This window comes from Neopelma chrysocephalum, unplaced genomic scaffold (assembly GCF_003984885.1).
Source record: "Neopelma chrysocephalum unplaced genomic scaffold, ASM398488v2 Primary Assembly neopelma1_70, whole genome shotgun sequence".
Taxonomy (NCBI): Eukaryota; Metazoa; Chordata; class Aves; order Passeriformes; family Pipridae; genus Neopelma; species Neopelma chrysocephalum.
Window position 1 is genome coordinate 9183007 of NW_020897730.1, and position 13863 is coordinate 9196869.

The 13863-nt window shown below is 39.6% G+C and overlaps 1 protein-coding gene across 6 annotated transcripts in view; it reads left to right on the plus strand.

The window, feature by feature from the left end:
• The window catches only part of LOC113969039 (glypican-5-like), a 395727-nt gene extending 386529 nt beyond the window's left edge, over positions 1-9198 (plus strand). For all 6 annotated transcript variants that reach the window (XM_027686131.1, XM_027686134.1, XM_027686132.1 and 3 more), the window contains one exon: positions 935-9198. In XM_027686131.1, coding sequence (XP_027541932.1) covers positions 935-1134 — 200 coding nt within the window. In that variant the 3' untranslated portion in view covers positions 1135-9198. The remainder of the gene's footprint in view (positions 1-934) is intronic.
• The last annotated feature ends 4665 nt before the right edge of the window (positions 9199-13863 follow it).

Sequence of the window (13863 nt, forward strand, 5' to 3'; positions counted from 1 at the left end):
TCTCAGTAATACTTGCAAATAGCTTGGAATGTTTAGATAACTGGAGACTCTTATCATTTTGTCATTAAAAAAAAATCCATGTTTTTACAAAAAAAAACCTACTACTTTCTTCTGAATCCAGTCCTTTATATAAAAATGGATGGAATTGCCCCAAAATGCATCTGGAAGGGGACTTACAAAGTGGAGGGGGAGCAACTCTTTACACGGGCAGATAGGGCGAGGGGTAATGATTTGAAATGAAAAGAAGAAAGATTAGTTTAGATCCTAGGAAGAAGTTCTTTAATCTGAGGGTGGTGAGGCAACGGAACAGGTTGCCCAGAGAAGCTGTGGCTGCCCCATCCCTGGAAGTGTTCCAAGGCAACATTGGATGGGGCTCAGAGCAACCTGGTATAGCAGCTGGCACCCCTGCCCATGGCAGGGGGTTGGAACTAGAAGATCTTTAAGGTCCCTTCCTACCCAAACCGTTCTATGATTCTATTAAGTCCATATGCTTTCCAGTCTCCTCCGGCAGCATCTCACCAGCTTGGCGGTTGCTTCACTGGGATCTGTTACTAAACCACTCAGTTGTAACACTGTGTTTTAAAGCATGAGACAGTTCCCATCCCAGGTGAAACTGAAGATACTTTTTGTGAGAGAAGATCAGGCTCTGAGAGCAGCCACTGCAATGCAGAATACCTGTTATTCTGCTCAGGCAGTGTCTGTGAGTAGCCAAGTAGAGCTGGGCAGTCAGAGAAGACTTGTTGAGCAGAGCGGTGGGTGCTGAGGACAGAGGAGCCACACTGGGTCCAAATGCAACATTAGTGCAAGTGCCCCATCACTCTCTATACACATTTCAGTTGTTCAGAGTGAGTATACAACACGTTCCAACAACAGAACTTAAAGCCACTGTTTAAAAGATTTGTGATTAATCTTACATTTACTTTCGTGTTTTCAGATATACTCAAGGACAAGAAAACCCATCCAGAGAACAGAAACGAACCAAAACCAACTGTGAAAAGGATTGACACCACAACCACCAGAAGCACTGTCAAGTCATCCTCCAAACACAGTGTAACTGGAAGTGGGAGCAGCCCAGCCCTGAGCCCCTCCCTTGTTTTAGCAGCACTGGCAGTTCTGTGGCATTGTCTGCTGTAGCTGTGTCGCCTTGCAGCCACTGTGCTACTGCTTCTGTTCACTGTCATTTATACCTGCAGCCTTACCCAACAGAAAACAAAACTAAATGGCTCTCTAGTTATATGGTATGTTAGAATAAATGAAATGCTGTGCTGGAGTTGGCAGATACCAAGTGTCATCACTTACAATATCTGGAGATAGCCTTTGGCAAAGCCCACCCAAGGTACAGAAGGGATGGTGACAAGGATCTGAGTAGCTTAAGTTATGGGGTAGAAATAATGGAAAACACAGACACTGTGTATGGGTGTGTTACTGCTTTTATCGATTTCATTTGCTAGAATCTGACTGGCTGGTTTTGTTTGTTTAATTTTTCTGATAAGTTATATGAATGGTCAGTCTTCAAATTCAAGCCAATCCATACTTTGTTTTCAGTGAACAGCTAACAAGCTGTGTCTACAGTTCATAGAATGTTAAGGGGTTGGAATGGACCTTAAAGATCATCTAGTCCCAATACCCCTGCTATGAGCAGCAACATCTCCCACTAGAGCAGGTGAAGTCCTCTCTACCAGCTTGATGAAATTCCTGAGTGGTCAAGAAGTTCAAAGCATGTTTGAAACTTCTTTTCACTCTTACTGTTTAGATTGTAGGAAGCAACATAAAAGCATATGGTGTGTCTAATATATCAGTATAGTTGCCTTAATTATGGAAAAAAATAGAACCACTTTGTTTACTGAGGGATATAGATAGGGAGTTTCCCTGCCCCACAAAATGTCATTAACAAATGCTTAAGCATATGTTTAAGGCTTATTGGATGAATGTCCAGCAAAGGGAAACATAAATAAACATAATAATGTTTTATCCACTTGAATGCAGCTCTGTACAGAGAAAATAAAGGTAATTCAGTTCAAACTTACTTTGCCTATATGATGTTACATACCAACTCAAGTTTTCTGTAAAGGTCCCAGCAATATAAATTATTGGGAACTCCCATTAGACTCTAACTAGATTTTGTGCAGTATGGGTCCCTGAAATCAACTGTTTCATAAACTGTGTATTATTTAATTACATTTAATGTTTAAAATTTTGTATCACGTTAGGTGTAAATGTAAAACACTGAAATCTAAAACATTCTCTGTTTTGCCTCATCTTGATTGCTACCTTAGAAAATGTCAAATGTGCATTATATTACAAGGCTTTGTTTTTTAATCAATGATACATTGATGTGTTCTGAGTTTTTGGATGAAAAAGTGCTATAATAACTTCTAATGGGTTAAGAGTTAATGTGTGTTTTCCAACAACTGTTTACAGTGCCATTGAATATATGTATACAAACACAACTGTTGAATACAGTGATTAATATGATAAATATATGAAACATTAGAATTGTTACATTACTACATTTCATAACTATTACAACAGTTTAATGGCCATTTTCATGTTGTAGACTATTATTATGTACAGTTTTGTAAGATTTGATGTAAAACACTTGCCTCTGGTTTTTTGTAAAACATCTCTTTGATACTTGGAGTTACACAGTCACTGACATTACTCAAAAGAAGAACCCTGTATCTTACTAACCAGCTTCAGGCCTTTTATTGACAACTTTGATTATAAAAGCCTGACTTAAAGAAGGTGCCGTGTGCCAGTGCTGCTGCTGGATGTCATTACAAAGTGGCAATAATTCAGAATAAGCATACAATAAATGAACAAAGGATCACTACACTTTGTTTTCAGACAGTATTAGTGAACATGTCTAGTTACGTTTGCAAAGGTGGGGCTTGAGTCCGATCTCTAATTTGAGCTCTTAGATCATATTTGCAGATGTAAAGGTATGATCAGAACCATGGACACACCCAGCTGCAAAGGCAGTGTCTCTAATGCGGCAGCAGCTAAATTTTCTAAAAAATAATTGAATTTTAACGTTGAAACAAGGAGATAAAATGGAAAAGGTACTTACATTAACATGAAGTATTTTGTATTTTAATTCTGATTTTTCAAAATGATAAGGATATTACTATCTCTAATCAGGGCTTCCCAGTCAGATCAGTGAAAATCAGTTTTCCCAAAAGTACTAAAATGGCTGTCCTGTGTTTTCCAGGGTTTGTGAGCTGCACCAGTCCATGGAACCATAATTAAAAATGCTACTTCTTGTATTCATTTCCAGTATCCTTTGGAAAAGTGCTGTTGTACCTGAGGAGGTGTGCAAGTTGTGTCATTTGTACAGTGATGGGACTCTATAAGGCCTTGCAGTCTTAAAGAGAGTGTTGTGATGGTTGTTGTTGGACAGGCTGCTCTGTGTGTACACACAGAGATGTACTTCAGGTGCTGACACCACCTATTCCTGGGGTAACACCAACCACTGTGGTTTCACTGGAGCAATTCATGTCTGATGCTTGTGAACCTGACTCCTAATTTAGTGTTCTCACACTTGAGATGCTCAGTCACCCTTCAAGCAGGTGCACCCACATTTGCACACTGTCAGGATTCCTATGGACAGAGGTTTCAGGGCTGGGCTCTGATCCTGCCAGATTTCAGCTGTGCAGCTTAGAGTTTTCAGTTTTTCTCACCTTCAGAGAGGTAACTTGAATACCCAGACTTAAGTGCTTTCTGAGGTGTGTTCTGGGGAAGATTTTGAGTGGTGATCCCACTCGTATTCAGCTGCAGCAGAGGGAGCTGCAGAAACCTTGCAGGAGGCATGGATGGAATAACTCACCCAGGGGATTATTTGTTGCTGCTAAATGTCATAATCTTGCCAACCACAAACCTCTGAAAAATCAAGTGTTTGAATTTGGAGGTTGGCTGGCAAGTATTTGTGTGATGTAGCACTCACTTCTCAAGGTAACAAGACAGCCCTTTTAAAGTTTCTATAACAAAACAGAACAGGTTCAGACCTTGGGATGGGAGAGAATCAACTCATTTCTTTGGATTCAACCAATATTTTAATAGACACAAATTGTTGCAGAATGAGGAAAGAGGACTCCACATCAATTAATACATTTCACACTAATACATTTTACACTGTAAGAAGAGTACTGGTCAAACCAGCGTGAAATATGTTTATAATGTGTATTGAAAATGGTGCAGTTTACAAGTTTTTTAAATAATGCAGTGTATTTCTACTAATGGTTTATAATTTTTTTTCCCCAGGATCAGTTGCATTTACATATTTAAAGATGAATGTTTTCCATCAAACAAGACATCTATACCAGGAAAGGCAAAACCAACTGTCCGTGTCAGATAAAGGACGTATTCCTTTTCAGATGAATAAGATACCTGGTTTACAAAACCTTATTTTGTTATCCAGAAAACTGTAATTATGATGCAATTACAAAGGTCTAAATTCAGAATACTTTTCAACTTGTCTATGTAATCTCAGTGTAAAAGAAGGTACCAGTCTAAGAGCATTGCTGTAGCCTTGCCTAACAGTTATGAGTTGTATTTAGCCACTGCTTTTTGATTGTTTATTTTTTTGCTATGACTTCCTTTTAATATTTTGCTGTGCCCGCATTTGTGAATGCCAGCATTGGACGGTAACTGCTGTCATACATTTGTGAGTAAAATCAATCTGCAATTTTCTGTTGATAGCGATGGAGGCTTCTTACCAGATCAGACAGAACTGCTGTAGGGTCAGTTCTTAGTGTTTCACTGCTCCTGGGGCTCTGTGTTACATCAGGTTCCTCTAAGAGGTTCAGGAGGTCTGTGTGTCACTAGTCCCCTTCCTGGCTGTGGAAGTGTAAGGGAAGAGTGAATCTGGGTGGTCAGAGATGTGGGTGGCTGCAGGGGCAAGTGCATGGCCACGTCCAGCTGCTCTCTCAGAAGCCCTGAGACAGGTGTTCTCAGCTGATTTCAAGTGGCTTTTACACCCCTCCAAATCAGGTCATGGAGACTGGCCAGGCAAAGAGCAGCACAGAATCTAGAGCTTGCACTTTCAGGCAACTCCACAGACACCTGCTAGGAACTGGACTGGTTTTTGCAATTTAGGTGCTTTACACAGTCGGGCCTCTCATTTTCAACCTTGCATTTTTTTCTGGCTTGCACATTGCCAGTGTTATGCCCTGTTTTCTGGCGCACCAGGTACTTTGTCATTGCATGAGGAACTGTGATTGTGATCTTGCAGTAATAAGCCTTTTGAGGTACAAATGTCTGTCAGAGCTTGATAAGGGCAACACAAGTAATACTGTCCAGCTGCGTTGGCTTCAGAGGCTCTGTGTATGGGAATCTGCCTGTGAGATTCACATCTCTCTGATCTCTTAAATCAGATCTGTATTTAATGTATCTCTTTTTCCTTTTGATACCAAGACTGCAACGTGTATCATAATTTTAAATTTGACTCTCTAATCCTGTATGAGTCTTCTCAATATTGTCCTAATGGATGTTGTGCACAGACTTGATTTTAATGTTAATTGAGCCTTTTTGCCCAGATTTGCTGAGCTATTCTTATTCAGTATTGCACACTATTAGTGTCAACCAAGATGTGTTCAAGTGAAAGGGGATGAAACATATATTGAAGTAAGATACTGAGTAGGACAAAAATCCAGAAAGTTCCTATGTTCCTGAATTGGACTCTTCACATTAAACAAAATTTGAGGTTTAAGCTGAAATTACAGTTGAAATTTCCTAACTTGCATGGTGTCAGTGGGATTTCAACCTTTTATTGAAAATCAATAAGTAGTCTACCCATTTTTTTAAAGTGGGAATTAATTGATAGAGATGTTTTCCCCATGTCTCTGGACATGGGTAGACTCAGCTCTGTAGAAGTAGGACACATTCTCTATCCTGCACATTGAGCATCACAGCACCATAAGTGCTTAGTGTTACTACTGGCCAAACATCTGAGGCACTTATTTTCATTATATGGCATTTCACTGCTCTAGTGCTTCTTGCAATGGCATATGGCCTCTGTGTTAATGAAAACTGAAACATCTTACAGTCAATGTCATTATTGCTCAGACATGTACTAGTCAAAAAGAACACAGGAAGGTCTTCTTCCCATTTCCTCAGAAGTCTAGAATTATTCCCAATACTGAATTCTCTTCTTGTTTCCACTGTCACTCTCTAGATAACTACAATTGGATTGTATTAAATATTAAGACACCAAAAAATAAATATTAGCCAAGAGATTGTAATAAATAGAGAATAAACTCAGAAAAAGATCCTGCATTTAAAAATTGGTAATTGTCATTATCAACACTACATTGATTTCCCCCCGTGGAAATCATGTCATACCCCTTTGAGAGAAGGGCACATCAAAGAGAGGCCACTCATGCTTTCATGATGTGCATGAAGTACTTCATTAAATACCCTCTAACAACCACATTGGTCTTTTTTTTTTTGTGCACAAAATATTAATACTACCTTGCAAAATTATGCCGTTTGCACTTAATCAATTAATCTTTAGTAAATTACCCAGTACTTTGTAATTATATTTGCAATTAATTTAGTGCCATCTTAAAAATAATTCGTTGCATAATATATAAGCAATTAACATTTATTCAGGGTTTTTTTCTGTTGCAGGGGGACATATAAATTATTCTCAGTGGCCTTTCTGTACACCTAATTAGCACCTGATTGAATTATTCTACAGGCTATGGACACTTCATCTGAAAAATGAATGCATTGCTGGTTTTGTGAACTCCTTGCAAATACACAGTTGTAAAAATTCCTTTTCAGGGGAAGTGTGTTTTCATACGTCTTCTGGGTTTATGAGCTAAGCTAGGCTTTTAGGCTATTGCACCCAGCATAGTTACTGACATTTTTAATGCAGTTAAAATGGAAGTAGTCTGATACCTCTTTCCCATAATTAAGTACAATATCCCAGATTTGTAGCCTGTTTTATTCAGTAATGAGAAAGGAAAGCAATGAGACTTCAAGAATATAGATCTTAGTGTAATTTTCACATTTCTGTATATGCATATACAGTTTTACTAATCAGGTTATCAGAAGCATTGCTGTGCTGGAATGTTGAGGGTGCTGTATTAAACTTGTGGAAATTAAACCAGATTGCTTCAATCTGTAAGTTTCTGTAAGTGAATCTGTAAGCAAGCTCCTAGGTAAGTGGTAATTTTCTATTTAAATGCACAGAATATTGAGGAAGATGATTTGATCTTTCTAAAAAGGACAACTGAAAAAAACTCTCAAATAATAATGCCAATATAAAATATTTACAACCTCCACACATATTAGATTGGGAAATCAAAATAAGAGACTTTTCTGAGGGTATGAAATGTTGCAGCAGACCCTCAGCTCCTATGAATCAGTGTAGCTCCTTTGTTTTCAGCTCAATGAGGAACATTTACCACGGCATATTATCTAGCCCAAGAATGCAAATTTCTACCCATCTTTTTCCAGGTGCAGAAAAATCAAGTGTATCTGCAGTGATTACAAAATTTTCATTGCAGTTTTACATTGCCCCGGCCACTGATCAGATGGTATTGTCACACCTGAAAAGCAAACCTGTGACACATGGGATGCCCTAAGTCTTCTGGCATTTTTCCCTTCCAGGGGCACAGCAGGGCCCTTATCCAGAAGCAGCTGGTTCCACACCTTGTAACAGGGACTGCAAGGAGATGTTCATTCTGTGAGTATCTCCTAGGGTAGAAATTCTTTCTTAGAGGTGGTTTGCTGATACAGATCAGGCCTTGAGGCAGATCAGGTCTGATTTTTCTGTTTCATAATAAGATATAGAATCCAGGTCTTAAACTTGCCTCAGAAACTAAGAGAGACTCAGTTGAAATGACTGATTGTGGCTTTGATATTTTTAGAGGAGCTGGTGGAGCAGAGAAGGCAAACAGCTGTGTTCTGCCTCAGCTGGAGCCTGTGTATCTTTACGTTCAGTTCCAGGTCAAATTACCTGTGAGTTTCCAGATTAGCAAAAGGACAATTTGTGAGTTACTGTAGCCTGATATTCTATAGAGAAGAAATGAAATTTCCTCCTGAGCAGAAACAAACAGTATTTTATATTATGCTAAATATCCAACTTGGAAGGAAACCAAAGGGGGATGTTGGGCCTCACAAAGACACAGAATCCCCTTAGCAGGGTTGGTTTTGGTGCCTGTGTCAGAGTTTGCCTGCTTGTCATGAAGGAGCATGTCTACTCCTTAGCTCTTTTTGGGGACTTGAGAAAAGCTACAGTTTGTAGTTCACAGATGACAAATCATTTATAGGCAAAAGTTGTGGACAAGTGCCCAAGTCAGTGAAGAAAGCAGTAAGACATTCGGTGGGGGTCTCATTGAAAAATGAGAAAGTGCATTTAATTCACATATTTGAGCTTTTGCATTAGGTATGAACAATACAGTTGAAACCTACTCCCAAAACACTGCAGTTGCATATGGGATCAGCCTAATGGAGCAACAATATTACAGAAAATGTTTATTGGGTCCCTCTAATATAGAGCCATATTAGAATAAAAATGGAAGGTAGTATACTAAACCTTGCATAAACCAACCTCTTACTGTACTTTGGTATCAGAACAAATACAGTATGAATGTTTACAGTGCACTGGGATAGAAATTCTAGTAAAATATCTGCTTTGCCATTTAGCTTTTTAAATAACTAGTTTATGGCCTCCTAGTCTGTTTTAGTTCATTTTCTTTTACAGAATATAACAGGCCGCTCCATTTGTATCTTACATTAGTTGCATCTTGGGTATTTTAAGTTGCAAAATAGATTGGTTTTGCCCTAAGCTGTACTCAAGCTCTAACACATATTTCTATTTCCCAAGCACGTGTTTTATTTGCAGTATATTTGCACGTGCTTATATTTGTATTGAATAAATTTGTCAGTTTTCTTCAGTTTGTTTTCAGCATTGGATACAATAAGGGCAATTTAAAAGAAAACAGTCTGAAAACAATGTCTTAGAAGAAGAACAAGGCTACACTGAAAAGCTAAACAGCCTGTTTTGTAAAAGACAGTGAACTGTGATTGGGAATAAAAACAAGTAATCCACAGCAGGAAATTGATTGTTGTCATCTGTTAGAATTTTTCTTTTTTTTCTGAATGTTTTCCATCATCTGTGATGTAAGTTACAAAGCCTATGAAATCTTAATCTGGTCAGATGATGCTTTGAATAAAGAGTGCAGACTTTGAGAACTGCTGAGGAACTTGTAATATTTTAGTCATAGTCTGGCAAAAAAAAAAAAAAGGTCTGTTTCTGCAGCATGTAACTACTTTCTTGCTCTTCTGTCTTGGAATAAACACAGTGAGATGTAAAGGTGCCTACCTATTCTCCTGGGAGCTCTTAATATCACTGAAGAGATGCAATGCTTGTAGCAGTCTCCTGGGTAAAGGCCAGCACACCGCCCTCAACAGGTAGGACTTTTTCACTGAACTTCCATTCCTACATAAACAGTCAGATTCAAGTTCTCCATTGACTAAGGTCTTGCAATAACTGTGCCATATTAAAAGTCTCTCCCCTGATTTTGATTAGGAGCACAGTACTTTTCTGTCTTCTTATAGGCCAAAGGAAACTCCCTGCTATTAGCTTAGTGTTCTCATCACTTGTTAGTTAGAACTTTGTGGGTTTTCTTCTTCTGGTATTTTTTTGTCAGATGCTGATTATTGTGGTTGTGTCTCTATCTAAAGTAACTCAGGAGAGACCTTTGCTCTTATAAGCATTTCTTGAAGCTAATTTTCATGAGCTTCTCTTCACTGCTCTGTCGAAACAGCTGTTTCTTTCCTGCTTAGAAGTTGGTGCCGGCCCACGGGCGCGCGGCGCGGCCACCAGTGTGTTTGTAACACACATAGGTAGAGCCCTCCTCAAATCTTCGTTCGTGAAGCCCAGCCATGATGAGAAATTGGTGGGAAAGATATTTACTGGTTTTTCTCTTTTATTTCTTGTTTTGGTGGTATTTAGGAGCAACTCTTAAAGTATTCCCTAATAATTTGAATGAAAATTGTAGGACAGACCGCTGAACCACAATAGTATAATGAACAAATTGTTCTTTTATTATGTTTACATGATTCTGTACCTGCTGTCTACCTACCTACTTTTTTCTTACTCTTTTTTTTTCTATTGGCGTGATGGTTTGAGTGTTGCCTCCTAAAGCATCCGTGATTCCAGCTTTCTTTGGTTTTTTTCAAAATGCTTCCTGTTTGAGATCTGGAAATTGCATACAGCTCATTTCACCATCTATGGAGAGTACTTTTTGCTAATATATTCATTTTTGACCCACCTCCAAAAATAATAGCCAACAGCTCTTCTGTGTCAATGCTAAAGCAATGCTTGTTCTCTGAAGTGCTGCCTCATAAAAGCCTTTTAAGTTTAAGGATTTCACATTCATCCTCTAATTAAGCAGGTGTGTAAATCTGCGAAGCTGCTTCATTCTGAAATTCAACCTGCCTCCACTTTAAAGGATGGTTTTTTTCTCAAAGATCTTTTAAAAGTGCTTCTTCGATGCCTCAGATTTGTAGGGTTATTTAAAGGCTTTGCCTCTCACCTGATCCAGTACGTATTTTCCAAAAATACACAGAATATATCAGATCTGATGAGATGCCCCAAGGACGTCCTTTAATAGCTGGAGTTCATATCTCTGACTGAAGATCTTCAATTGCATTGAGTAACCAGGCCTTCTGCAGCCAAATGATGCAAGTGTTTGCAACTGTATAGGATCCATTCGATGGTACTCCCATCAGAAATCTAAATCTTTTCTCATTTGGTTTTTGTTGGGGGTGTTGGTTGGTTGGTTTTGGTTACAAGCAGTATGTCAGTTTGGCTCTGAAACACCTCTAGAATTTCTCATACCCAAACTCTTGAGTAAAAACGAGTGGATTTAGCCTAGCTTGTCCCAGGGATTCCAATATGGTGCAGCTCCAAGTACAACTGACTTACCAGAATGATGTCTTGCCTTATGATACTGAGAGAGGCACTGTGACTTTAGTGTGGGAAGTCTTCCTACACTTCAGCTTTACATCTGAAAATAAAATGTCTTTTTTTGGTAAGAACGCCTGTGAAGTCATTATTGACTCTGGAACCCAACATAAACTATAACCATCCTAAAAGAGCAAACTGAAAATACTCCTGCTTGTGTAAGAAAAACAGGTTTTATTTGCATTTATTATGGCCAAGGAGGCTCAGAGTTAACTTTAGAAGAAACAAGGAATTCTAAAAGCAACAGAAACCCATGTCCTACACCTACAGGTTTATGTCCTACAACCACAGATTACTGCTTTCCCATCTTGCATGTTTTTAAGAAAACGACATATGGATGGAATTTGACAGAGCAAGCAGGAGGAGATTACACCAGATGTGTGAGCCCTATTCACTCACAGTGGTTACTCAGTATTTACTCAAAGATTTTGGCTTTGCAGTCATTGATAAAAAAAAATAAACCAAAAAAAAAAACAAACACAAAAACTCAGAGAAGACAGAGAACCTGAAAACCCCCAGAGAAGATGGCGAACTCAATCCTTAGGGTTGGCTCCTGTAGTTCCACAGGCATTGTTCTCTCTCAGCCCTGTTGGCCATAGGCCCCATGTTTTTCCCCAGGGTCCACAGTGGGTCCTAAATCATGCAGCCATTGCCTTTTTTAAGGTACGTGCAGACAATGTTATGGATTCTCCACAGGTAGACCACAGGGCATGAAGGCTGGGGGAAGAGTTTACGCTGACCTTCCTCCACCCAGGAGCAAGAAGGGCTGAATTAAGCCTCAAGCCCTTCTGTTTCAGAGCTATCCTTTCAAAAAAGGCACTTTTTTTCATATGACCCATTATTTGTTGATCCAGGCAAGCACTGGGGCAGGAGGCTGCTCCCTTATCCTATTGCACAAACTGTTATTGTGCTGGCCCTGTTTTCTCAGCCACAAGTGAGCAGACTTTTCTGGCTGCAAAATCAGTATTTTTCATTACTGACTAACTTGGTCTGCAGAACTAGAAAGTATTCTAGTCCTACTGGGTCTAAAATGTGGATATTCTCAGATCCTTCAGGAATTAGAAACTGCTGAGAGTGGAAGTGGTTCTGCTTTGCCCTGGAAAGCATCCATGGTACACACACACCTGGTATGCACTGCTGTGTTTCTCTGATGAGGTCACCGCTTAGCACTTGTCTTTCCTTTCTCAGTTCCACCTTAAATTGGATGTGAAGTTCTTGAGACACATGTAGTGCATCAATTTCCTCAGGGCATTTCTTTAATTTAAGGAAAGGTGCAGAGACTCCAGTTAACCTCAGATGAAGAGACCCATAGTTCATTGTCTGTCTGGGAAAATGAACCTCAGGGAACAGTACTCTTCACATCGCAGGTGCGTGTCAGAACCATGATCAGAACTCATGTTTTTGGCTCCTACTCTGGCATGTGATCTATTAGAACAGTGTGAACAAACAAGTTCATTAACCTCCCAGAGCCTTAATTTTTTTTTCTTGCAAAGAAGAAATTATATTTCCCATGGGTGAAATCTGAAAACAAAGTCAACACAAGAATGTCAGCATGTGCTAACTCACTACACAGTGGTAACTACCCTGACCTTTTCTTACAGGGAGAACAGGAATACTTAGAGGTAAATACACTGGTAAATAGTGACTTTCTGATGTTACTCACAAGATGATGTTACTGACAGGGTTATGTTCTTACCCACAGATATGCAAGTAACTAAGAGCAGCAGCTTGTTTTGTCTGAACAGACAGTCGAAAGCACAAGACTGGTATTTGCACATGAGCTGATAGGAATATGATTCCTCCTGTTTGATGCTCCCTGCTGCCTCCTGATTACTCATCCTTGGGCAAAACAGAACCTAGGAATGTGCTTCATCCTTGCCAAAAGACATGGCAGCACATGGAACAGTAGCAAGATTCCAACCTATATTGGCTGAAAAATCCAGCTATCAGTGCCACCTGCTTTGTCCCAGTAAGCAGCTATGTCCAAAACTGAGATCCCCCAATCTATTTTACTAATACTGGAGTAAAAGGTGGCCCCAGAATGATGTAGGACACACCTATAGGGCCATTCTTCCTTTACCTTTTTTCCATGCCGTCAGCAGGGAGCTCTCTCCAGCCCTCCTATTACTCAGCACTCAGCTCTGCCTCAGAAATTAGGTTTGTCTTGCAGATGGACAGATCAGCAGGCGTCTTTTAGTGTAATCTCTTTCCATATATAGACAACTAGCTGTGCAGAAACACCTGTATGAACCTGCAAGTTTCTTCAGGTCCTTAAAGGTTTTATGAGAAAAGCTGGTTCATCTAACAGACTCTGGAGGGTTGGCTCACACAGCAATTTCCAAAGGGGAAAATGTGTTTCCTTGCCACTAAAAAAACCAGGAATCTCTCTCCCAGTGAAAGAGCTAATTAGACACACCTGAGCCTCCCATGGCTTAGGCATTCCCTGGGTGTTCATTTCTGGGCACGGCTCTTGCTCCTTGGACAACAGAGGGCTGTGGGTTCTCACAGGGGGCAAGACAAGAGACAGTAATGCTCACTGTTGGCCACAATTTACACAGCCAAAATAGGAATCCACTGTGGAACATTTCATACTGGCCAGCTACAGTGGACACTCACCTGTGGATACCTAAGCTTGTAGTCCCCAACATATCTGAGACTTGCAATAGGGAAAAATAAAGACAGAATATTTCTGTTAGCATTTCCAGGGAGCCAGACTGGGACATGAGGCCGCAGAAAAGAGGCTGAGTTACAGACTCTGGGTTAGATATAAGAGGGTTTAATTAATCATTTACCAAGAACAAAGCAAGGCAGTGATTTAATAATTGATTTAAGGTGCTTCACTTTAATGATAGTATAAGTCTACTTTGTGTTGTCTCATATGAGCA